The sequence below is a fragment of the Oncorhynchus mykiss genome, chromosome 23 (assembly GCF_057628025.1).
Source record: "Oncorhynchus mykiss isolate SJ-2025 chromosome 23, ASM5762802v1, whole genome shotgun sequence".
NCBI classification, from domain to species: domain Eukaryota; kingdom Metazoa; phylum Chordata; class Actinopteri; order Salmoniformes; family Salmonidae; genus Oncorhynchus; species Oncorhynchus mykiss.
In genome coordinates, this window is record NC_143044.1 from 23,025,535 (window position 1) to 23,050,949 (window position 25,415).

The 25,415-nt window shown below is 43.0% G+C and overlaps 1 protein-coding gene across 4 annotated transcripts in view; it reads left to right on the forward strand.

Moving 5' to 3' along the window:
- The first annotated feature begins 318 nt into the window (after positions 1 to 318).
- The window catches only part of LOC110502602 (tau-tubulin kinase 1), a 42,589-nt gene continuing 17,492 nt past the window's right edge, over positions 319 to 25,415 (forward strand). Inside the window, exons 1-12 of one of the 4 annotated variants that reach the window (XM_036960219.2) lie at positions 319 to 730; positions 3,471 to 3,629; positions 4,017 to 4,164; positions 4,911 to 4,984; positions 5,238 to 5,381; positions 5,882 to 5,986; positions 10,426 to 10,491; positions 10,667 to 10,759; positions 11,075 to 11,200; positions 11,732 to 11,889; positions 15,939 to 16,143; positions 16,526 to 16,707. In XM_036960219.2, coding sequence (XP_036816114.2) covers positions 3,522 to 3,629; positions 4,017 to 4,164; positions 4,911 to 4,984; positions 5,238 to 5,381; positions 5,882 to 5,986; positions 10,426 to 10,491; positions 10,667 to 10,759; positions 11,075 to 11,200; positions 11,732 to 11,889; positions 15,939 to 16,143; positions 16,526 to 16,707 — 1,409 coding nt within the window. In that variant the 5' untranslated portion in view covers positions 319 to 730; positions 3,471 to 3,521. Of the gene's footprint in view, positions 731 to 1,080; positions 1,568 to 3,470; positions 3,630 to 4,016; positions 4,165 to 4,910; positions 4,985 to 5,237; positions 5,382 to 5,881; positions 5,987 to 10,425; positions 10,492 to 10,666; positions 10,760 to 11,074; positions 11,201 to 11,731; positions 11,890 to 15,938; positions 16,144 to 16,525; positions 16,708 to 25,415 lie in introns of those variants that run through there. The other 3 variants (XM_036960221.2, XM_036960220.2, XM_090217115.1) reach the window with 3 other exon arrangements.

Here is a 25,415-nt window from a genome sequence, read left to right on the forward strand (position 1 = left end):
ACCCGGGCACATGCCCTACTGTATGTGTCTGGTTGTTGATGATTGGGCCAACTACACGGTTTAGATTTGAGTGACTATCAGACTGACATAACAAGTGGAAAACTGCTGATGCACTACCAAATGTCGAAATTGCACCTTGTTTATTCTACCTTTCTAACACTCAACAGTAAATTGAGTACCCCCTCCAAAAACAAAAGTCTGTAATCTGCATATAGGCAGAGGCGCTTCGGTTATGAGGGCCAAACGTCAAGGTTAAACGCACGAATGAGAACTGGAATTTATCTGTGGAGAAACAGTGCCCTCTTGCGTGTAAAATGAATCTACACAAAGGAGGTCATGGTTAGTGACTCAGTGAAACCATTGTGCACTAGTGCATTTTGCATTTGCCTAAGATCCTACAGACACACTGTTAGTTTGGTGCTGCTACTGAATCTGCTATTTCTGGCACATTTCACACAATACATAATTTCTCAACAGGCGCTTATCGAGCGCCGTGCGCTCCTCACGTTACCACGCAACAACCATCCATGGTCATGCAAGACTGCGCGCGTTGCGTAATGGGAGAATCTCGGTGATGCTGATTCAGAGGAGTAGAGGCGTATAACGGGGAGGATGGAGAATGGTGCAACGATAACCGACACATATGTCATTAACACGACCTCGCACAAGGACTGATGCACCTCTCAAATGCCTCGCGAACCGAGACCCTACAACGATGTCAGAAAATCAGGTCTGGATACAATGTTTTGCTCTTTGTTGAATTGATGTAGATGATCTTGCGGACATAAAGAACATCCAAGGCATTGGCACTTTGTCAATAATGATGCTGAATACAAGGTCGCTCGCTTTGGTATGATAACTTGGGAGAGCAACGCCACCTCGATGCGCTGTTTCTCGAGAATAAAGCAATCTGGAATAGATCACGGTGTCTGTCCACAACACAGTTATTGGCAATGATGCCAGATGACGTAAGGAGCTTGAACATAACAATTAGTATTTTTTACATCTATATAACAAGAATCATGAATAATTTAGAATGAAGCATCATAATGCAGACTTACGTCAGTGATTTGAGTCGCTCACACAGGAGGTGTAGTCTTTTACAAGCATCTAGTCGGGTCCCTTTGCATCGGCTTTCCCGACTATAAACGACATTTCCCAAAGTGCAACTCGCGGCTTACCGGCTGATTGACTGATATTGATCCAATGGGTGATTCCTGAAATATGTTTTAGGGGCGGAGTAAAGGTACACAACCTGTCCATTGGGCCAGGGGCGCAGGGCGATGGTGAATGTTGATACTTAGAAAACGTCAATCCTAGAATTAGAACTCTGTATGGGCTGTGCGCACCGCCTGCCGCTTGGATGGTAACCCTCCCTACCCGTTGAGAGAGCGCCGGAACTGCAGTGCGGAGAAAATGTAACAGTAGGAGGAGAATGATAGTAGAGCTTATGGGCCTGGGGACTTCTGTTAGTTGCGATGGAGGAGAGGTTGTGTCTTATGGAATGATATCTAAGGAAAGCCTATTGGAAACAGAACGTTTCCCACCCTGTGATTGTAGCAGTAAGGTGAGAGCGCAAATTACAAGTAATTCATAGGCCCAACATTAGACAGTGCAGTGGCCTACTAAAATGTTACACCCTTTTCCTAATTCTAAATATAAATGTAGCTGTAAAATGTAGCCTAGTTACATACTTGAAAATTATCACAGGGTTTTCTTAGTAGCCTACTATGATAATGGATTTTGGGTGTTGCAATTGACCAGTCTATTTTTTGTGATGGGGTTCGTTATAGATTTGGAAGAATATAAAGACATGGTTTAAATATTGGCCTACTAAAAGTGTTTTGCCAACACTGGGTGTGTGGTATTGGAGTTGTTCAATCCAAAGTCCCCAATGCAGGTGTACTTAACTTGAATCACCCAAGTGTAAATTGACATTATTGAACCTTGAGGTAATTGCATGACAGAGTTAATTAACTTGAACATTGCTTTATTACTTTGCATTGTTGCATTGAGTGTACCTTCAGCACATGAACTGTCTAGGGCAGTGGGAAGCTTCCACACTAGTGTAAGGCTCAGGATGTTCTCTCCTGCTTCTGCATTTGATTTGGGAATGCTTTTAGCCCAGCCGTTCTAATACAGGTAACTGACAAAATAAAGGAAACTTGCGTAAATGAGGGATATAAGTTATATTGAAATCAGGTGCTTCGACACAGGTGTGGTTACTGAGATATTTAAGCAATTAACATTCTATGCTGAGGGTCATGTATAAAAATGCCCAGTTGTCCATTATTTTGGCTACCATGACTAGAAGAGATCTCAGTGACTTTGACAGAGGGGACTCAAAGGAGCATAAGGGGTTTAAAGGGTGTGTGTGTGTGTGTGTGTGTGTTTATCTCACCAGATCTCAACCCAATTGAACACTTGTGGGAGATTCTGGAGCAGTGCCTGATATAGCACTGTCCACCACCATCAACAAAACAATCAATTATGTAATTTCTTGTGGAAAAATTGTTGCATCTCTCCAATAGAGTTTCAGACACTTGTAGAATCTATGCCAAGGTGCATTTAAGCTGTTCTGGTTTGTGGTGGCCCAACACCCTATTAAAACACTTTATGTTGGTGTTTCCTTGATTTTAGCAGTGACCTGTAGGTATGCTGTCTGGCAGGCAGCGCAAGCCTAAAGCAGTGTTTCCTAACTACAGTCCTCTAGTACCCCAAACAGCACACATTTCTGTAGTTGCCCTGGACAAACCCACTTAATTCAACTCATTGAGTGCTTGATGATTAGTTGAATCAGGTGTGCCTGTCTGGGGCTACAACAAAAAAGTGTATTTGAGGAGTGGGGAAACACTGGCCTAGAGAATGCCAGCAAGTGTGTTAAATGAGGGGTGCTGTGGCGCTGTCCTTGGCCAGCACGTTGCTGTAATGAGTGGTGCTGTCCAATGTGCTGAAAAGACAGCTTCAGTCACACCTATGCCTATGGATTCCATTTGTAGCAAAATTGCATGCAATCTATCTAATATTTTAGCGCTAACTGTTGTTGTCCCTAGTGCTGAATCTGTGACCAACACATTTGTTTTAAACACGGGTCGCAGTGCTTTCCGTGGTGCTGAATTGTTGTTAAGCGAGGATAGTGGTGCTGTCTGTGGTGCTGAATTTTTGTTAAGCACGGATAGCGGTGCTGTCCATTGGGCCAAATTGTTTACTTATGACCACATAGACATATTTGTGGTTCAGAGACGTTAGTGACATGTCGACAGTTTACCATGAGACCGAGGCTAAATCTGAAGGCTGAGGTTAAATTCCTGACATATTGGTTTTGTGGCCTCATTGTATTGTCAAGCTTGTACCTTGTTGTTTTAAAATGAGTTAGTCAGTTTAGAGAATACTTTTTTTATTCATAATGTATGTGTTGTATACTCTATTTGTGTATGTTGTAGCTTACATTACTGTGTTCTTCTTCACAGGTAAATGGCTGAATCAAGTTGGGAGCTGCTGTGTCTCTGTCTGGCCGGCCAATGCAGTGCGTAGGGACGGCCGCCCAGCCCGACGAAAACATGAACGGAGCGGGGGAGCAGGTGGACATCCTGCCCCCAAACTGCTTGGTAAAGGACCGATGGAAAGTGGTGAGTTTGGTTTTATCTTCAGAGACATTTTGACCATGTAATTGAGTGACTGGTGGAATAATTAAGCAATTGATTAAAATGAAACACATAATGCAAGAGTTGAGAGTCCCTGATTTAGAATGTTCCTTCACCTTATGAGAACTAGCCTGGTCACAGATCTGTTGGTGATGTCTTGCCAAATGATATGGTCATTGTTAGGCGTGATAATGACCATAGAAATTGGCAAGACAACACCAACCGATCTGGGACCAGGTTAGTGGAGAACTAGCATTTTCTAAAAGTTCACTTTAAAGAACAGGCAGCAAACAGTAAGAAGCAGGCATCCACAAGCCTGACTTTTCTACTGTGTTTATTCCACCCTTGTTTCTCCTCTGCCACCATTCCCAGCTGAAGAAAATTGGCGGGGGAGGTTTCGGGGAGATCTACGAGGCGTTGGACCTGCTGACCAGGGAGAATGTGGCTCTCAAGGTAGAGTCAGCCCAGCAGCCTAAACAGGTCCTCAAGATGGAGGTGGCTGTCCTCAAAAAACTGCAAGGTAAGGGCCTATGTGTTTAAGCAGTAACACACAATCACACGTACAGCTGTGTGTCTGTGTGGTTAAGTGGTAACGCCACTAATACAAGCATGTATTAGAACCTCAAAGGTTGTGGGTTCAATCCCTGTGACCTTTGCCACTTTCTCTTCTCCTGTACTACATATCACCCTTTGTGATGAAATTCCACTTTACTGTTATGAAAAAGAAACTGCAAGGTAAGGGCAGGGCAGGCAGATACCGGGGACAGATTGGGTTCACTAAGGACATGATCAATCAATGACAACATCACCTTGTACATGAATAAGCATGGCAAGGTTAATTAAGTTGTCTGGCTATGGTCTGATGTGACATCTGACTGTCTAGCCATTTGATTAGTGTGATAGGCAAGGTTGTAGGTGTGGTGATTGTTTGTTCTTTTCTGGGGTTTGATGAGTTAGGTAGTCAATCAGTTGACATGTCTGCTGCACTGGGGTTTATACTGCTTTGTGCAAAATTATATTTTGGCAGTGGGTGTTTCACATCGTCGATCTCTTAGGCAGTATTTATTTTGGGGTATTTCTGTGTCTGTCAGCTTTGCTTGTTCTGGTCTGTTGTCCCAAAAACAGATGCTAAAAGAAAGTCATCGTAATCTTAAACATCCAACTGAATCAGTTGTTTAACTGTGATGGTACAAGTAGATTCGTAGATAGCTCATTTTATAATGACTGTATAATCACATTTACACTAACCTCTCACTTCTGTCACAGGAAAAAATCATGTCTGTAAATTCATTGGATGTGGAAGGAACGAGAAGTTTAACTATGTGGTCATGCAACTTCAGGTAACCATTTATCAGAACAGTCTGATACAATTGCTTTAGGTAGAGAGAATCGTAGCCAAGGCTACAACTAAGTAGAAAAAAATGAATGAAAAATATTTCTCTCCCTCTATCTCCCCGCTCTCCCTCTCTCTGTCCCCCCTCTCCCTCCCCCTGTTTTCTCTCATCTCTCTCTACCCTCCCTCCCTCTGACCCCTCCATCTCACTCTCTCCCCCCACCTTCCCCCTCTTTCCCTCCCCCTTCTCTCCACCCCAGCAGGGGAGAAACCTAGCGGACCTGAGGAGGAGTCAACCTCGTGGCACTTTCACCATGAGCACCACGCTACGCCTGGGCAAACAGATCCTGGAGTCCATAGAGGCAATCCACTCTGTGGGCTTCCTGCACAGAGACATCAAGCCTGTAGGTGGCCCTCTCTGTAGCACTTTACCTAAAGCTTGCAGGTATAAGGCATTGTGATGTGTGGTTATAATGCATTGTAAGACTATTTAATCTATTCTAGAGTTCATAGAGGTCATTGACTATGGGGGATTCCTGCACTAAGACATTAAGCCTGTAGGGGGCACTTTACATGTCAGAGATAGAGAGGGGTGGGTGAGAGAAAGAGCAAAGATGTGAGATAGAGAGAAATGGGGGTGAGATAGAGAGAGTGGGTGTGAGATAGAGAGGTGTGTGTGTGTGTGTGTGTGTGTGTGTGTGTGTGTGTGTGTGTGTGTGTGTGTGTGTGTGTGTGTGTGTGTGTGTGTGTGTGTGTGTGTGTGTGTGTGTGTGTGTGAGAGAGAGATTGTGAGAGAGAGAGGGTGTGAGCTAGGGTCATGTCTATACACTGCTTTGGGCTTCACTTGTTGATATGCCTGTGATGTCCTCGACTCAACTCTGTTTTTCTGTTGTTTTTTTCCCAGTCAAACTTTGCCATGGGTCGACTCCCCTCCACCTATAGAAAGTGCTTTATGTTAGACTTTGGCCTGGCTCGCCAGTACACCAACACTACCGGAGAGGTCCGACCGGTAAGTAGCCGTGGAAGGATTTTCTTCATTTAATTTATTATGTTATGAATACAGCAAGAATATAGGACATGGGGAATAAGGTTTGCTGTTTTGGTGTTGAGTTAGGAGGGGTAGTTCACACAACCTGGGGGTAGTGGCAATGTTTTTTTTGCACAGGAAATGCTTGGTCCTCAGGGCACAGTGGGTAGGAGCACAGGGCATGTGCCTTTTTGTGATGTGATTAATAGTTGGCTAGCCTGATACAGACGGATCTAGAGTTGGCTAGCCTGATACAGGCTGATGGAGAGTTGGCTAGCCTGATACAGGCTGATGGAGAGTTGGCTAGGCTGATATAGGTTGATGTAGAGTTGGCTGATATAGTTTGATGGAGTTGGCTAGCCTGATATAGGCTGATGTAGAGTTGGCTAGCCTGATATAGGTTGATGTAGTTGGCTAGGCTGATGGAGAGTTGGCTAGTCTGATATAGGTTGATGTAGTTGGCTAGGCTGATATAGGCTGATGTAGTTGGCTAGGCTGACATAGGCTGATGTAGTTGGCTAGGCTGACATAGGCTGATGTAGTTGGCTAGGCTGATATAGGTTGATGTAGTTGGCTAGGCTGATATAGGCTGATAGAGAGTTAGCTAGCCTGATATAGGTTGATGTAGTTGGCTAGCCTGATATAGGTTGATGTAGTTGGCTAGGCTGATATAGGTTGATGAAGTTGGCTGATATAGGTTGATGTAGTTGGCCAGGCTGATATAGGTTGATGAAGTTGGCTAGGCTGATATAGGTTGATGTAGTTGGCCAGGCTGATATAGGTTGATGAAGTTGGCTAGGCTGACATAGGCTGATGTAGTTGGCCAGGCTGATATAGGTTGATGAAGTTGGCTAGGCTGACATAGGCTGATGTAGTTGGCCAGGCTGATATAGGTTGATGAAGTTGGCTAGGCTGACATAGGCTGATGTAGTTGGCCAGGCTGATATAGGTTGATGAAGTTGGCTAGGCTGATATAGGTTGATGAAGTTGGCTAGGCTGATATAGGTTGATGAAGTTGGCTAGGCTGATATAGGTTGATGTAGTTGGCCAGGCTGATATAGGTTGATGAAGTTGGCTAGGCTGATATAGGCTGATGTAGTTGGCTAGGCTGATATAGGTTGATGTAGTTGGCCAGGCTGATATAGGTTGATGAAGTTGGCTAGGCTGATATAGGTTGATGTAGTTGGCTAGGCTGATATAGGTTGATGTAGTTGGCCAGGCTGATATAGGTTGATGAAGTTGGCTAGGCTGATATAGGTTGATGAAGTTGGCTAGGCTGATATAGGTTGATGTAGTTGGCCAGGCTGATATAGGTTGATGAAGTTGGCTAGGCTGATATAGGTTGATGAAGTTGGCTAGGCTGATATAGGTTGATGTAGTTGGCTAGGCTGATATAGGTTGATGAAGTTGGCTAGGCTGATATAGGTTGATGTAGTTGGCTAGGCTGATATAGGTTGATGAAGTTGGCTAGGCTGATATAGGCTGATGAAGTTGGCTAGGCTGATATAGGTTGATGTAGTTGGCTAGGCTGATATAGGTTGATGAAGTTGGCTAGGCTGATATAGGTTGATGTAGTTGGCCAGGCTGATATAGGTTGATGAAGTTGGCTAGGCTGATATAGGTTGATGTAGTTGGCTAGGCTGATATAGGTTGATGTAGTTGGCCAGGCTGATATAGGTTGATGAAGTTGGCTAGGCTGATATAGGTTGATGAAGTTGGCTAGGCTGATATAGGTTGATGTAGTTGGCCAGGCTGATATAGGTTGATGAAGTTGGCTAGGCTGATATAGGTTGATGAAGTTGGCTAGGCTGATATAGGTTGATGTAGTTGGCTAGGCTGATATAGGTTGATGAAGTTGGCTAGGCTGATATAGGTTGATGTAGTTGGCTAGGCTGATATAGGTTGATGAAGTTGGCTAGGCTGATATAGGCTGATGAAGTTGGCTAGGCTGATATAGGTTGATGTAGTTGGCTAGGCTGATATAGGTTGATGAAGTTGGCTAGGCTGATATAGGTTGATGTAGTTGGCCAGGCTGATATAGGTTGATGAAGTTGGCTAGGCTGATATAGGCTGATGTAGTTGGCTAGGCTGATATAGGTTGATGTAGTTGGCCAGGCTGATATAGGTTGATGAAGTTGGCTAGGCTGATATAGGTTGATGTAGTTGGCTAGGCTGATATAGGTTGATGTAGTTGGCCAGGCTGATATAGGTTGATGAAGTTGGCTAGGCTGATATAGGTTGATGAAGTTGGCTAGGCTGATATAGGTTGATGTAGTTGGCCAGGCTGATATAGGTTGATGAAGTTGGCTAGGCTGATATAGGTTGATGAAGTTGGCTAGGCTGATATAGGTTGATGAAGTTGGCTAGGCTGATATAGGTTGATGTAGTTGGCTAGGCTGATATAGGTTGATGAAGTTGGCTAGGCTGATATAGGTTGATGTAGTTGGCTAGGCTGATATAGGTTGATGAAGTTGGCTAGGCTGATATAGGCTGATGAAGTTGGCTAGGCTGATATAGGTTGATGTAGTTGGCTAGGCTGATATAGGTTGATGAAGTTGGCTAGGCTGATATAGGTTGATGTAGTTGGCCAGGCTGATATAGGTTGATGAAGTTGGCTAGGCTGATATAGGTTGATGTAGTTGGCTAGGCTGATATAGGTTGATGTAGTTGGCCAGGCTGATATAGGTTGATGAAGTTGGCTAGGCTGATATAGGTTGATGAAGTTGGCTAGGCTGATATAGGTTGATGTAGTTGGCCAGGCTGATATAGGTTGATGAAGTTGGCTAGGCTGATATAGGTTGATGAAGTTGGCTAGGCTGATATAGGTTGATGTAGTTGGCTAGGCTGATATAGGTTGATGAAGTTGGCTAGGCTGATATAGGTTGATGTAGTTGGCTAGGCTGATATAGGTTGATGAAGTTGGCTAGGCTGATATAGGCTGATGAAGTTGGCTAGGCTGATATAGGTTGATGTAGTTGGCTAGGCTGATATAGGTTGATGAAGTTGGCTAGGCTGATATAGGTTGATGTAGTTGGCCAGGCTGATATAGGTTGATGAAGTTGGCTAGGCTGATATAGGCTGATGTAGTTGGCTAGGCTGATATAGGTTGATGTAGTTGGCCAGGCTGATATAGGTTGATGAAGTTGGCTAGGCTGATATAGGTTGATGTAGTTGGCTAGGCTGATATAGGTTGATGTAGTTGGCCAGGCTGATATAGGTTGATGAAGTTGGCTAGGCTGATATAGGTTGATGAAGTTGGCTAGGCTGATATAGGTTGATGTAGTTGGCCAGGCTGATATAGGTTGATGAAGTTGGCTAGGCTGATATAGGTTGATGAAGTTGGCTAGGCTGATATAGGTTGATGTAGTTGGCTAGGCTGATATAGGTTGATGAAGTTGGCTAGGCTGATATAGGTTGATGTAGTTGGCTAGGCTGATATAGGTTGATGAAGTTGGCTAGGCTGATATAGGTTGATGTAGTTGGCCAGGCTGATATAGGTTGATGAAGTTGGCTAGGCTGATATAGGCTGATGGGCCACAGTGGAGATTCTTTCTGCTTTTCTTTTTGCTGACTCAGCCTCCACTCATCGATTAGAAGGGCGGGTCTGTACTGCAGATTTAGAACAGCAACTAGACCACACACACACACACACACACACACACACACACACACACACACACCCACACACACACACACACACACACACACACACACACACACACACACACACACACACACCCACACACACACATACAGTATACATACACACACACACACACACACACACTGTTGTAAATTCTAACATGCAGTTTCTAAGGTAATATTCATAGGACTACCTGCCGAATGGAATGGGTGTTATTATCAAGGTCAAACCTGTCATCCTCCACTCTTGAGCCAAAATGGTGATGCAGATTCCAGTTATTATATCACAGATTCCAACGACTATAAGATACTACAAATATTAGGAAGATATCACAGGAAAATGTTACATTTAAATGATGCCTTATGCTTTGTAAATGCATTAGTTCATAGTTTGTTACTGTAAATTACTGCAACATTGTTTCATATATTATGTTCACAAAGTGTTGATGTTAATAAAGCGTTTACAGTTGTTTTGCTGCAATGTGATGCTGTCCTTTTTTCACCTGTGTGATTTTATGTTTTGCAGTTTTGCTGTTCCTTTTTGGCCTTTTCTGTTCGGTGCGCATGCTTGTGATCCGTCTCATCAGTAAGGTGCTTGATCCCATTTCAGTTTTTATTATCTCTCCCTGCCTGAGATATTTTCCATATCCTTCCTCGTCTCTTTTGAGTTTTTAATTGAAATACTTTATTTCCATCAATCTTTTTCTTTCTAGTTGTCAGTGTGAAATTCTTTTAGGTTTCGTGCTGAAAAGAGAATTTACCGAATTTTATTTTTCCAGCCCAGAACTGTAGCGGGATTTCGGGGCACTGTTCGTTATGCTTCAGTAAATGCTCATAAAAACAAAGTAAGTGTCTTTTTGGATTCGAAAAATGCAATGCACTACAAATTAATTTAGACCTGAGGGTTTTGTGTATCATCAGTTTGTCGGGAAATCCAAAATAACTGTTGCAGATGTACTTCAGGAATTCTAATAAGTCATGAAAATAATTAATTGATTCATTAATTCTTTAACTTCTCAGGAAATGGGTCGCCATGACGATCTATGGTCGCTATTTTACATGTTGGTAGAATTTGCAGTCGGTCAGCTACCATGGCGAAAAATAAAGGATAAGGTGAGCTACTGTCTACTGCAGTTTAAGTTATTTCCAATATTTCTGTATCCTGGTGCAGTGAACCCAAATGGGTGCACATTGTTATGTTTGGCCGAGCACTACACACCTGGTTAGACTCAACTATTCATCATCAAACCTTTGATTAGTGGAATCATGTGTGTAGTGTTAGGGCAAAAACCCCAAATCCCTTCTTTGGGTCCCCAGGAACAGGATTAAGAAACCCTGCAGTAGAGAATGGTTACTGGTGTCTACTGGTGTCTTGCTGGGCTCAACTGATTTCTAATGGTTTCTACTGTATCTCTTGTGTGCCACCAGGAGCAAGTGGGTCAGATTAAGGAGCGCTACGACCACAGAATGCTGCTCAAACACATGCCTTCTGAGTTTCATGTGTTCCTGGATCATGTTTTAGGCCTTGACTACTTTACCAAACCAGATTACCAGGTACGTACTGTTCACTTGGAAAAGAAAAGGAGAGCCACACACTCTAGGAGCTCAGATGCAATAATTGAATAACCTAATAACCAACGTTTCAACAGACAAGCTGTCTTCATCAGGGTATAATGACAAACACTGCAGATCACTAGTTTATATAGTGTCAAAGGACACACACAGGTGTCTGTAATCATGGCCGGGTGAGGCGTGATATCATTGGTTAATTCTTAGACATGAATACGTACTGTTCACTCCCTGCACGTGGATTCACCTTGTTAATCCCCACGGAACCTTGATTTCCTTGCGTTCACTTCAATAGCAGAGTGAACAAGACCTGGAAGTGTGGCAATGTGAGACTAACTCACATACTATACCCGCTCTCTTAAGTGTCAGTAATAAAACTACAGTATATCGAAACTAAACAAAAGTAAATAACTTTTAGTACTTAAAGTAAAGCCTATTATTTTATAGCATTGTAGGTTTGATTGAATTCCACCTTTATACCTTACTTTTTACATTTCTCTGTGATCCTCTTTGCAGTTGCTGATGTCTGTCTTTGAGAACAGTATGAAGGAACGCATCATCACAGAGAACGAGTCTTTTGATTGGGAAAAGGGAGGGACGGATGGAGTGCCTCTGTCCACCTGCACGTCAACGCCCCCTCAACAGAACACACGACAGACCCCCGCTGTGGTTGGGTAAGGAAATCAAAATGAGCTATTTAGGTTTATTACAAACGCATCTGTCACGCCCTGACCTTAGAGAGACGTTTTATTTCTCTATTTGGTTAGGTCAGGGTGTGATGTGTGGTGGGCATTCTATGTTTTGTTTTCTATGTGTCTTTATTTCTATGTTTTGGCCGGGTATGGTTCTCTCAATCAGGGACAGCTGTCTATCGTTGTCTCTGATTGGGAATCATACTTAGGTAGCCCTTTTTCCCCTCCTTTCAGTGTGGGTAGTTATCTTTGTTAGTGGCACTTAACCCTGTGAGCTTCACAGTTGTTTTTCGTTTGTTGGTGACATTTACTAAAATAAAAGGAAAATGTACGCCCACCATGCTGCACTTTGGTCCAATTCTTATGACGGCCATGACAGTATCAAAATAAAGATGAAGAAAGCTGACATTTTACGTGTCTCTAACCGATTGTGTTTTTTTTTGTTAGTTTCTTTGCGTTGTTTGTAACTTATTTCTTTACTTATTTTTTACATAATGTTGCTACTACCGTCTCTTATGACCGAAAATATATTCTGGACATCAGAACTGCGATTACTCACCACGAACTGGCAGAATCCTTTTTTTCCTTTAACGAGCCCGATGAGCCCGACGTGAATGACATACTGCTTTCCCGGGAACAGGCCCAGATGCCCATCATTTGCGTAGAGAAGGCAGAGAAAAAGGGGCCGGAGGGCGGGCTGCCTTTCGAGAATTTGTAGGCGATCAAATAAACCCCCACTGCCTTCCATTCTGCTAGCAAACGTGCAGTCTTTGGAAAATAAAATCGATGACCTACGCGGAAGATTAAACTACCAATGGGACATTCAAAACTGTAAAATCTTATGCTTCCCAGAGTCGTGAGTGAACGACGACATTATCAACATACAGCTGGCTGGTTATTCGCTGTATCAGCAGGATAGAACAATGGAATCTGGTAAGACAAGGGGCGGCGGACTATGTATATTTGTAAATAACAGCTGATGCACAATATCTAACGAAGTCTCGAGGCTTTGCTTGTCTGTGGTAGAGTATCTCATGATAAGCTGTAGACCACACTATCTACCTAGAGAGTTTTCATCTGTATTTTTCTTAGCTGTCTACATACCACCACAGACTGAAGCTGGAACTAAGACCACACTCAATGAGCTGTATTCCGCCATAAGCAAACAGGAAAACATTCACCCAGAGGCGGCACTCCTAGTGGCCGCGGACTTTAATGCAGGGAAACTTAAATCTGTCTTACCAAATTTCTATCAGCATGTTAAATGTACAACCAGAGGGAAAAAAACTCTAGGCCACCTTTACTCCACACACAGAGACACATACAAAGCTCTCCCTCGCCCTCCATTTGGCAAATCTGACCATAATTCTATCCTCCTGGTTCCTGAATAGTGGTCAGATGAAGCAGATGCTAAGCTACAGGACTGTTTTGCTAGCACAGACTGGAATATGTTCTGCGATTTCTCCGATGGCATTGAGGAGTACACCACATCAGTCATTGGCTTCATCAGTAAGTGCATTGATGACGTCGTCCCCACTGTGACCATACGTACACACCCCGACCAGAAGCCATGGATTACAGGCAACATCCACACTGAACTAATGGCTAGAGCTGCCGCTATCAAGGATCGGGACTCTAACCCGGAAGCTTATAAGAAATCCCGCTATGCCCTCCGACGAACCATCAAACAGGAAAAGTGTCAATGCAGGACTAAGATCAAATCGTATGTGGCAGGGCTTGCAAACAATTACAGACTACAAGGGAAGCTCAGCCGAGAGCTGCCCAGTTACACAAACCTACCAGACGAGCTAAACTACTGATATGCTCGCTTCGAGGCAAATAACACTGAAACATGCTTGAGAGCACCAGCTGTTCAGCAAGTCTGTGTGATCATGCTCTCCGCAGCCGATGTGAGTAAGACCTTTAAACAGGTCAACATTCACAAAGCCGCAAGGCCAGATAGATTACCAGGATGTGTACTGCGAGCATGCGCTGACCAACTGGCAAGTGTCTTCACTAACATTTTCAACCTCTCCCTGTCCGAGTCTGTAATACCAACAGGTTTTAAGCAGCCCACCATAGTCTCTGTGCCCAAGAACACTAAGGCAATCTGCCTAAATGACTACCGACCCGTAGCACTCACGTCTGTAGCTATGAAGTGCTTTGAAAGGTTGGTCATTGCTCACATCAACAGCATTATCCCAGAAACCCTAGACCCACTCCAATTTGCATACCGCCCAAACAGATCCACAGATGATGCAATCTCTATTGCACTCCACACTGCCCTTTCCCACCTGGACAAAAGCAACACCTTTGTGAGAATGCTATTCATTGACAATAGCTCAGCGTTCAAAACCATAGTACCCTCAAAGCTCATCACTAAGCTAAGGACCCAGGGACTAAACACCTCCCTCTGCAACTGGATCCTGGACTTCCTGACGGGCCGCCTCCAGGTAGTAAGAGTAGGCAACAATACATCCGTCACACTGATCCTCAACACAGCGGCCACTCAGGGGTGCGTGCTCAGTCCTCTCCTGTACTCCCTGTTCACTCATGACTGCACGGCCAGGCACGATTCCAACACCATCATTAAGTTTGCAGATGACACAACAGTGTTAGGCCTGATCACCGACAACGATGAGACAGCCTATAGGGAGGAGGTAAGAGACATGGTCGTGTGGTGCCAGGACAACAACCTCTCCCTCAACATGATCAAGACAAAAGAGATGATTGTGGACTACAGGAATAAGAGGACCGAGTGGAGCAGGTTGAGATCTTCAAATTCCTTGTTGTTCACATCACCAACAAATTAACATGGTCCAAGCACACCAAGACAGTCATGAAGAGGGCACAACTAAACCTATTCCCCCTCAGGAAATTAAAAAGATTTGGCATATGTCCTCAGATCCTCAAAAGGTTCTACAGCTGCACCATCGAGAGCATCCTAACTGGTTGCATCACTGCCTGGAATGGCAACTGCTCAGCCTCCGACCGCAAGGCACTACAGAGGGTAGTGCATACGGACCAGTACATCACTGGGGCCAAGCTTCCTGCCATACAAGACCTCAATACCAGGTGGTGTCAGAGGAAGGCCCTAAAAATTGTCAAAGACTCCAGCCACCCAAGTCATAGACTGTTCTCTCTGCTACCGCATGTCAAGCAGTACCAGAGCGCCAAGTCTAAGTCCAAGAGGCTTCTTAACAGCTTCTATCCCCAAGCCATAAGACTCCTGAACATCTAATCAAATGGCTACCCAGACTACTTGTATTGCCCCCCCCCCCCCCCCCTTTTTTGCACCGCTGATACTCTCTGTTGTTATCATCTATGCATAGTCACTTTAATAACTCTACGTACATGTACATTTTACCTCAATTTCCTCGACTAACCAGTGCCCCCCCGCACATTGACTCTGTAGCAGTATCCCCCCCCTGTATATAGTCTCACTATTGTTATTTTACTGCTGCTCTTTAGTTACTTGTTACTTTTTATTTCTTCTTCTTATTTGTATTTTACATTCTTTATAACTGTATTGTTGGTTTGGGGCTCGTAAGTAAGCATTTCACTGTAAGGTTCACTGTTGTATTCGGCACATGTGACTAATAACATTTGATTTGATTTGATTTGAACAGTGTATCCACTACTTATCAACCAGATTGAACAGCAGAAAGGAATTCAAATGGGATCACACTTAAGAACATTTTGGACACATTAATATTAAATATTAAAACCTCCAGCTAGCCAAGAGATTGTACAATTCCCATTACCTGTAGCCTAATTTACATTCAAAAATCAGGAACAAATAGTCCAATGCCTTGTTGTGATAATTCATTCAGGATTAGAATGCCACTATGAGAATTTGTAGCACACTGTTTGCATTTGAAGTGGTACAGGATATTTTCGACAACACAAATCTATTTAATTTACTGGTTGTTTTGGAAAAGAGAATGTGTTCTCAATAACTTACCTGGTTAAATAAAGGCAATCAATAAACAAATAGTAAAAATGTCAGTGTATGTTCTGTGCTTTCCCAGGGTGGTGAACGTGACTCTGATTCCTGGGGAGCTGCCGAGGGAGAACACAGATGACGTTCTACAAGATGAGCACCTGAGTGACCAGGAGAATGCTCCACCTGCAGTACCTAGCAGGCCTTGCGAGGGGACACGACCCCAGGCGGAAGGCGAGGCATGGAACGACACCGACTTCAACCGCAACCAACTCAGGATCAGCATCAGCAAGGTACAGGAGGGACCATCTAATACATCCTCTGTGTGTCTCACTTTGGTGATGGCAGCACTGTAAAACATGGCCTTACATTCTTTAAATATACTCAAAGTTAGAAATAAATTAAAAGGGCTAGTTTAGTTTCTTGTTGGTTTTCAATTACCATCTATTACATTCAGAGGATATAGACATACCTGGTTGTAGATAGAGCAAGAGATATATTTCAGGTACTGTGTTTACCATGAATTTACAGTGCTCAAACATGGTAAAGCAAATAGTAATGCATTTACAGTACAATTCAAGCTAGAATTCTTATTTGAAATTAGTCAACAGAATAGGTCTAACTCTTGACAGTGCTTTCTAACAGTGGTAACCCTAGAAACCCTCATTCCCCCAGGGACAGTTGGCTGCGGAGGAGGAGCCTGCTAGAGGGGTGTGTCCTGAGGCCACTGTGGGTGGAGCTCCCCCAGAAATGACTGGTGCTCAGGTCTGCGCTCTGCGGTACCGGAGGATCAACAGCCCAGAGTCAGACCGTCTGTCCGGCGCAGATGGGAGACCAGATGTCTACGATAAACGAGGGTGAGGGCTCTATAGAGTGCAGACAAGTTATAATACACTTTTGTGGAGATGTATACTTTATGTACACCATACATGCATGAAATTGATTTTATAAAGACCTTTTTGCATCAGCACCAGCCTCAAAATCAAATCAAACCTTATATGTCACACGCGCCCGAATATAACAGATAGACCTTACATTGAAATGCTTCCTTACCAACAATGCAATTTTAAGAAAATACTTTTTTTTAAGTAAGCGATAAGAGAAACAAATAATTAAAGAGCAACAGTAAATAACAATAGCGGAGCTATATGCAGGGCGTACCGGTGTTGAGGTAATATGTACATGTAGGTATAGTTATTAAAGTGACTATGCATAGATAATAACAGAGAGTAGCAGCGGCGTAGAAGAGGGGGGGGCAATGCAAATAGTCTGGGTAGGCATTTGATTAGCTGTTCAGGAGTCTTATGGCTTGGGGGTAGAAGCTGTTTAGAAGCCTCTTGGACCTAGACTTGCCGCTCCAGTACCGCTTGCCGTGCGGTAGCAGAGAGAAGAGTCTATGACTAGGGTGGCTGGAGTCTTTGACAATTTTTAGGTCCTTCCTTTGACACCGCCTGGTATAGAGGTCCTGGGTTGCAATAATCTTGGCCCCGGTGATGTACTGGGCCGTACACACTATCCGCAGTAGTGCCTTGCGGCCGGAGGCCGAGCAGTTGCCATACCAGGCAGGGATGCTTTCGATGGTGCAGCTGTTAAACCTTTTGAGGATCCATGCCAAATCTTTTCAGTCTCCTGAGGTGGTTTTGTCGTGCCCTCTTCATGACTGTCTTGGTGTGTTTGGACCATGTTAGTTTGTTGGTAATGTGGACATCAAGGAACTTGAAGCTCTCAACCTGCTCCACTACAGCCCTGTCCATGAGAATGGAGGCATGCTCAGTTCTCCTTTTCCTGTAGTCCACAATCATCTCCTTATTGTCTTGATCATTTTGTTTGAGAGGTTGTTATCCTGGCACCACACGGTCCTCCCTATTTTTTTAAATTGTATTTTACCTTTATTTAACTAGGCAAGTCAGATCAGAATAAATTCTTATTTTCAATGACAGCCTAGGAACAGAGGGTTATCTGCCTTGTTCAGGGGGCAGAATGACAGATTTGTACCTTGTCAGCTCGGAGATTCGATCTTCCAACCTTTCGGTTACTAGTCCAACGCTCTAACCACTAGGCTACCTGCCACCCATGTGTCGGTGATCAGGCCTACCCCTTTTGTGTCATCAGCAATCTTAATGATGGTGTTGGAGTCATGCCTGGCCGTGCAGTCATGAGTCAATCAATCAATGTGTTTTTAAAGCCCTTTTTACATCAGCTGATATCTCAAAGTGCTATATAGAAACTCAGCCTAAAACAGCAAGCAATGCAGATGTAGAAGCACGGTGGCTAAAAAAAACTCCCTAGAAAGGCAGGAACGTAGAAATAAACCTAGAGAGGAACCAGGCTCTGGGGGGTGGCCAGTCCTCTTTTGGCTGTGCCGGGTGGAGATTATAACAGTACATGGTCAAGATGTTCAAATGTTCATAGATGATCAGCAAGGTCAAATAATAATAATCACAGTGGTTCTAGAGGGTGCAACAGGTCAGCACCTCAGGAGTAAATATCAGTTGGCTTTTCATAGCCGATCATTCAGAGTTAGAGACAGCAGGTGCAGTAGAGAGAGTTGAAAACATCAGGTCCGGAACAAGGTAGCACGCCTGGGGAAAAGGTCAGGGTTCCATAGCCGCAGGCAGAACAGTTGAAACTGGAGCAGCAGCACGACCAGGTGGACTGGGGACAGCAAGGAGTCATCAGGCCAGGTAGTCCTGAGGCATGGTCCTAGGGCTCAGGTCCTCCGAGAGAAGAGAAAGAGAGAAAGCGAGAGAGAGAATCAGAGGGACCATACTTAAATTCACACAGGATACCGGATAAGACAGAAGAAATACTCCAGACATAACAGACTGACACTAGCCCCCGGACGCATAATTTCTGGAGGCTAAGACAGGAGGCGTCTGGAGACACTGTGGCCCCGTCCTACTATACCCCCGGACAGGGCCAACCAGGCAGGATATAATCCCACCCACTTTGCCAAAGCATAGCCCCCACACCACTACAGGGATCTTCAACCACCAATTTACTACCCTGAGACAAGGCCGAGTAGCTCACGAAGATCTCCGCCACGGCACGAACCCGAATGGCGCCAACCCAGACAGGAAGATCACGTCAGAGACTCAACCCACTCAAGTGACGCACCCCTCCTAGGGATGGCAATGAAGAGCACCAGTAAGCCAGTGACTCAGCCCCCATAATAGGGTAAGAGAATCCCAGTGAAGAGAGAGGAACCAGCCAGGCAGAGACAGCAAAGGTGGTTCGTCGCTCCAGTGCCTTTCCGTTCACCTTCACACCCCTGGGCCAGACTACACTCAGTCATAGGACCTACTGAAGAGATGAGTCTTCAATAAAGACTTAAAGGTCGAGACCGAGTTTTCGTCTCTCACATGGATAGGCAGACCATTACATAAAAACGTAGCTCTATAGGAGAAAGCCCTGCCTCCAGCTGTTGCTTAGAAATTCTAGGAACAATAAGGAGGCCTGCGTCTTGTGACGTGTAGGTATGTACGGCAGGACCAAATAGGAAAGATAGATGGGAGCAAGCCCATGTAATGCTTTGTAGGTTAGCAGTAAAACCCTAATATGATCACATTTTTTGCCTCTAGTCAAGATTTTAGCAGCCGTGTTTAGCACAAACGGAAGTTTATTTAGTGCTTTATCCGGGTAGCCGGAGAGCAGGGCATTGCTGTAGTCTAATCTAGAAGTGACAAAAGCATATATACATTTTTCTGCATAATATTTGGACAGAAGGTTTCTGATTTTTGCAATGTTACGTAGATGGAAAAAAGCTGTCCTTGAAACAATTTTGATATGTTAGTCAAAAGAGAGATCAGGGTTCAGAGAAACGCCAAGGTCCTTTACAGTTGTATTTGAGATGACTGTAAAACCATCAAGATTAATTGTCAGATTCAACAGAAGATCTCTTTGTTTCTTGGGACCAAGAACTAGCATCTCTGTTTTTCCGAGTTTAAAAGTAAAACATTTGCCGCCATCCACTTCCTTATGTCTGAAACGCAGGCTTCCAGGGAGGGCAATTTTGGGTCTTCACCATGTTTCATCGAAATGTACAGCTGTGTATCGTACAGGGAGTACAGGATCGGACTGAGCACGCACCCCTGAGAGCCCCCGTGTTGAGGATCAGTGTGGTGGATGTGTTGTTACCTACCCTTACCACCTGGGGGCGGCCCATCAGGAAGTCCAGGATCCAGTTGCAGAGGGAGGTGTTTAGTCCCTGGGTCCTTAGCTTAGTGATGAGCTTTGAGGGCATTATGGTGTTGAACGCTGAGCTGTAGTCAATGAATAGCATTCTCACATAGGTCTTCCTTTTGTCCAGGTGGGAAAGGGCAGTGTGGAGTGCAATAGAGATAGCATCATCTGTGGATATGTTGGTGTGGTATGCAAATTGAAGTGGGTCTAGGGTTTCTGGGATAATGGTGTTGATGTGAGCCATGACCAGCCTTTCAAAGCATTTCATTGCTACAGACGTGAGTGCTACAGGTCGGTAGTCATTTAGGCAGGTTGCCTTAGTGTTCTTAGGCATAGAGACTATGGTGGTCTGCTTGAAACATGTTGGTATTACAGACTCGGACAGGGAGAGGTTGAAAATGTCAGTGACACTTGCCAGTTGGTCAGCGCATGCTCGGAGTACACGTCCTGGTAATCCGTCTGGCCCTGCGGCCTTGTGAATGTTGACCTGTTTAAAGGTCTTACTCACATCGACTGCAGAGAGCGTGTTCACACAGTCATCTGGAACAGCTGATGCTGTCATGCATGTTTCAGTGTTACTTGCCTCAAGGCGAGCATAGAAGTTATTTCGCTCGTCTGGTAGGCTCATGTCACTGGGCAGCTCTCGGCTGTGCCTCCCTTTGTAGTCTGTAATAGTTTGCATGCCCTCCTACATCCGACGAGCGTTGGAGCCGGTGTAGTATGATTCGATCTTAGTCCTGTATTGACACTTGGCCTGTTTGATGGTTCGTCAGAGAGAATAGCGGGATTTCTTATAAGCTTCCAGGTTAGAGTCCCACTCCTTGAACGCAGCAGCTCCTTGAAAGCGGCAGCTTAAACCCCAAAGAGCAAGCAATGCAGAGGCAGAAACACAGTGGCTAAGACACACCCCTGAAACGCAGGAACCTAGAAAGAAAGCTAGAGAGGAACCAGGCACAGAAGGGTGGCCTGTCCTCTTCTGGCTGTACCGGTGGAGATTTAAGAGTACATGTGACCATTAAGGCCAGATCGTTTTTTCAAAATGTTAAAACGTTCATTGATGACTAGCATGGTCAGATTAGTAACCATGATGGCTATAGAGCAGCCATGCTCAACAGGCGGTCTGGATCCGGACCCGGAATGGGGTCAATACGGACCGCAGGTCCCTACACAGGGGGGGAGTAGTGGGAGAATGCATTAGATCACAGTACACCAGATAAGACAAGCTGACCCTAGCCCCCAGGCACATACAAGCTATTGCAGCATAACTACTGGGGACTGAGACATGGGTCAGGAGACACTGTGGCCCCGTACAACATCACCCCTGGACGGGGCCAACCAGGAAGGAGTTAACCCCAACCACTCTTCCAAAGCTCAGCCCCCACACCACTTAGACCTTAAACCTAGAACCGCCTGACCTTTCAGCCTATAAGTACCCACTAGAGAACGTTGCCGATCTTCCTCTTTAGTATATGCATCAGATGCATATAAATCTGCAAGATGCAGCAAACATTATATTTGTGTAAATATAGTGCATTTGGAAAGTATTCAGACCCCTTGACTTTTTCCACATTTTGTTCCCCCAAATCAATCTACACACAATACCCCATAATGGCAAAGCAAAAACAGGTTTTTAGATTTTTTTGCAAATGTATAAAAAATAAAAAGCTGAAATATCACATTTACGTAAGTATACAGACCCTTTACTCAATACTTTGTTGAAGCAACTTTGGTAGCGATTACAGCCTCCAGTCTTCATGGGAATGGCGCTACAAGCTTGGCACATCTGTATTTGGGGAGTTTCTCCCATTCTCCTCTGCAGATCCTCTCAAACTCTGTCAGGTTGGATGGGGAGCTTAACTGCATAGCTATTTTCAGGTCTCTCCAGAGATGTTCGATCGGGTTCAAGTCCGGGCTCTGGCTGGGCCACTCAAGGACATTCAGACACGTGTCCCGATGCCACTCCTGCATTGTCTTGGCTGTGTGCTTAGGGGCGTTGTCCTGTTGGAAGGTGAACCTTCACCCCAGTCTGAGGTCCTGAGTGCTCTGGATCAGGTTTTCATCAAGGATCTCTCTGTACTTTGCTCCGTTCATCTTTCCCTCGATCCTAACTAGATTCCCAGTCCCTGCCGCTGTAAAACATCCCCACAGCATGATGCTGCCACCACCGTGCTTCACCATAGGGATGGTGTCAGGTTTCCTCCAAAAGTGACACATGGAATTCAGGCCAAAGAGTTCAATCTTGGTTTCATCAGACCAGAGAATCTTGTTTCTCATAGTCTGAAAGTCTGTAGGTGCCTTTTGGCAAACTCCAAGCGGGCTGTCATATGCCTTTTACGGAGGAGTGGCTTCCTTCTGGCCACTCTACTATAAAGGCCTGATTGGTGGAGTGCTGCAGAGATGGTTGTCGTTCTGGAATGTTCTCCCATCTCCACAGAGGAACTCTGGAGCTTTGTCAGAGTGACCATCGGGTTCTTGGTCACCTCCCTGACCAAGGCACTTCTCCCCCGATTGTTCAGTTTGACCAGGCGGCCAGCTCAAGGAAGAGTCTTGGTGGTTCCAAACTTCTTCCATTGAAGAATGATGGAGGCCACTGTGTTCTTGCGGACCTTCAATGCTGCAAAAATGTTTTTGTACCCTTCCCCAGATCTGTTTCTCGACACAATCCTGTCTCGGAGCTGTACGGACAATTCCTTCGACCTCATGGGTTGGTTTTTGCTTTTACATGCACTGTCAATTGTGGGACCTTATATACACAGGTGTGTGCCTTTCCAAATCATGTCCAATCAATTGAATTTATCGCAGTTGGACTCCAATCAAGTTATAGAAACATCTCAAGGATGATCAATGGAAACAGGATGAATCGGAGCTTAATTTCGATTCTCTTAGCAAAGGGTCTGAAGACATATTTAAATAAGGTATTTCTGTTTATTTTTTTATAGACATTTGCCCCCAAAAATGAAAAACCTGTTTTCGCTTTGTGATTATGGGGTATTGTGTGTAGATTGAAGATTTTTTTTTTTTTTAAGTCAAGGGGTCTGAATACTTTTCAAATGCACTGTTTATAAAAAATATATATATATATATAAAAATAACAATAGTTATTTGTTTAGATAGAGTCATGGATATGTTTTGTGCAAGTCTACAAAGTCCTAGAAAAAACATAGGCCTGTAGCCTATTTTAGTTTCCCTTTATCACGAGATACTAGGAGTGGTGGGTGGAATCAGGCGCAGAGAACAGGGTTCAGTAGATTGTCAATTTATTCTCCGGCGCACAAAAACGGTCACGCCAACACACAGGGCGCATACAATTGACCAGCCCAAACACAGGACCAAAATAGTCCGGAGAAGACATACACGAAAACCACCATACAACAGAGTAACAAAAACAATAAACTAAATAACAACCGTGAAGCTAATGCGAACTGCGCTGAAACAAGCAATCAACATAGACAGGAACAATCACCCACAAAAACCCAACACCAAACAGGCTACCTAAATATGGTTCCCAATCAGAGACAATGACTAACACCTGCCTCTGATTGAGAACCATATCAGGCCAAACATAGAAATAGACGAACTAGACATGTAACATACAATGCCCACTCAGATCACACCCTGACCAAACAAAACATAGAAACATACAAAGCAAACTATGGTCAGGGTGTGACACCCTTACAATAAAAACATTACAGTGTAATCAATTTGAAGAGCTTTATTTGCAGAATCGATTAGTCATAGAGTTAGTAATAGAGTTATAGTAATAGAGTTATAGTAATAGAGTTATAGTAATAGAGTTATAGTAATAGAGTTATAGTAATAGAGTTATAGTAATAGAGTAATAGTAATAGAGTTATAGTAATAGAGTTATAGTAATAGAGTTATAGTAATAGAGTTATAGTAATAGAGTAATAGTAATAGAGTTATAGTAATAGAGTTATAGTAATAGAGTAATAGTAATAGAGTTATAGTAATAGAGTTAGTAATAGAGTTATAGTAATAGAGTTATAGTAATAGAGTTATAGTAATAGAGTTATAGTAATATAGTTATAGTAATAGAGTTATAGTAATAGAGTTATAGTAATAGAGTTATAGTAATAGAGTTATAGTAATAGAGTTATAGTAATAGAGTTATAGTAATAGAGTTATAGTAATAGAGTTATAGTAATAGAGTTATAGTAATAGAGTTATAGTAATAGAGTTATAGTAATAGAGTTATAGTAATAGAGTTATAGTAATAGAGTTATAGTAATAGAGTTATAGTAATAGAGTTATAGTAATAGAGTTATAGTAATAGAGTTATAGTAATAGAGTTATAGTAATAGAGTTATAGTAATAGAGTTATAGTAATAGAGTTATAGTAATAGAGTTATAGTAATAGAGTTATAGTAATAGAGTTATAGTAATAGAGTTATAGTAATAGAGTTATAGTAATAGAGTTAGTAATAGAGTTATAGTAATAGAGTTAGTAATAGAGTTATAGTAATAGAGTAATAGTAATAGAGTTATAGTAATAGAGTTATAGTAATAGAGTTATAGTAATAGAGTTATAGTAATAGAGTTAGTAATAGAGTTATAGTAATAGAGTTATAGTAATAGAGTTATAGTAATAGAGTTATAGTAATAGAGTTATAGTAATAGAGTTATAGTAATAGAGTTATAGTAATAGAGTTATAGTAATAGAGTTATAGTAATAGAGTTATAGTAATAGAGTTATAGTAATAGAGTAATAGTAATAGAGTTATAGTAATAGAGTTATAGTAATAGAGTTATAGTAATAGAGTTATAGTAATAGAGTTATAGTAATAGAGTTATAGTAATAGAGTTATAGTAATAGAGTTATAGTAATAGAGTTATAGTAATAGAGTTATAGTAATAGAGTTATAGTAATAGAGTTATAGTAATAGAGTAATAGTAATAGAGTTATAGTAATAGAGTAATAGTAATAGAGTTATAGTAATAGAGTTATAGTAATAGAGTTATAGTAATAGAGTTATAGTAATAGAGTTATAGTAATAGAGTTATAGTAATAGAGTTATAGTAATAGAGTTATAGTAATAGAGTTATAGTAATAGAGTTATAGTAATAGAGTAATAGTAATAGAGTTATAGTAATAGAGTTATAGTAATAGAGTAATAGTAATAGAGTTATAGTAATAGAGTTATAGTAATAGAGTTATAGTAATAGAGTTATAGTAATTCATAAAGTCCAGTTACAGCACAGGTGAAATGATTTACTGTATTCCTGAACAAAAGCACCAGTGCATAAACAACTAAAATATGAATTGCATAAATAAATAGCATATTTTAAGTTTATTATGTTACTAGTTTTTGCTTAGAAGCCAGATCAATGCTTCCGTGCGAGTGGTGCTGAATGCATGGACAGC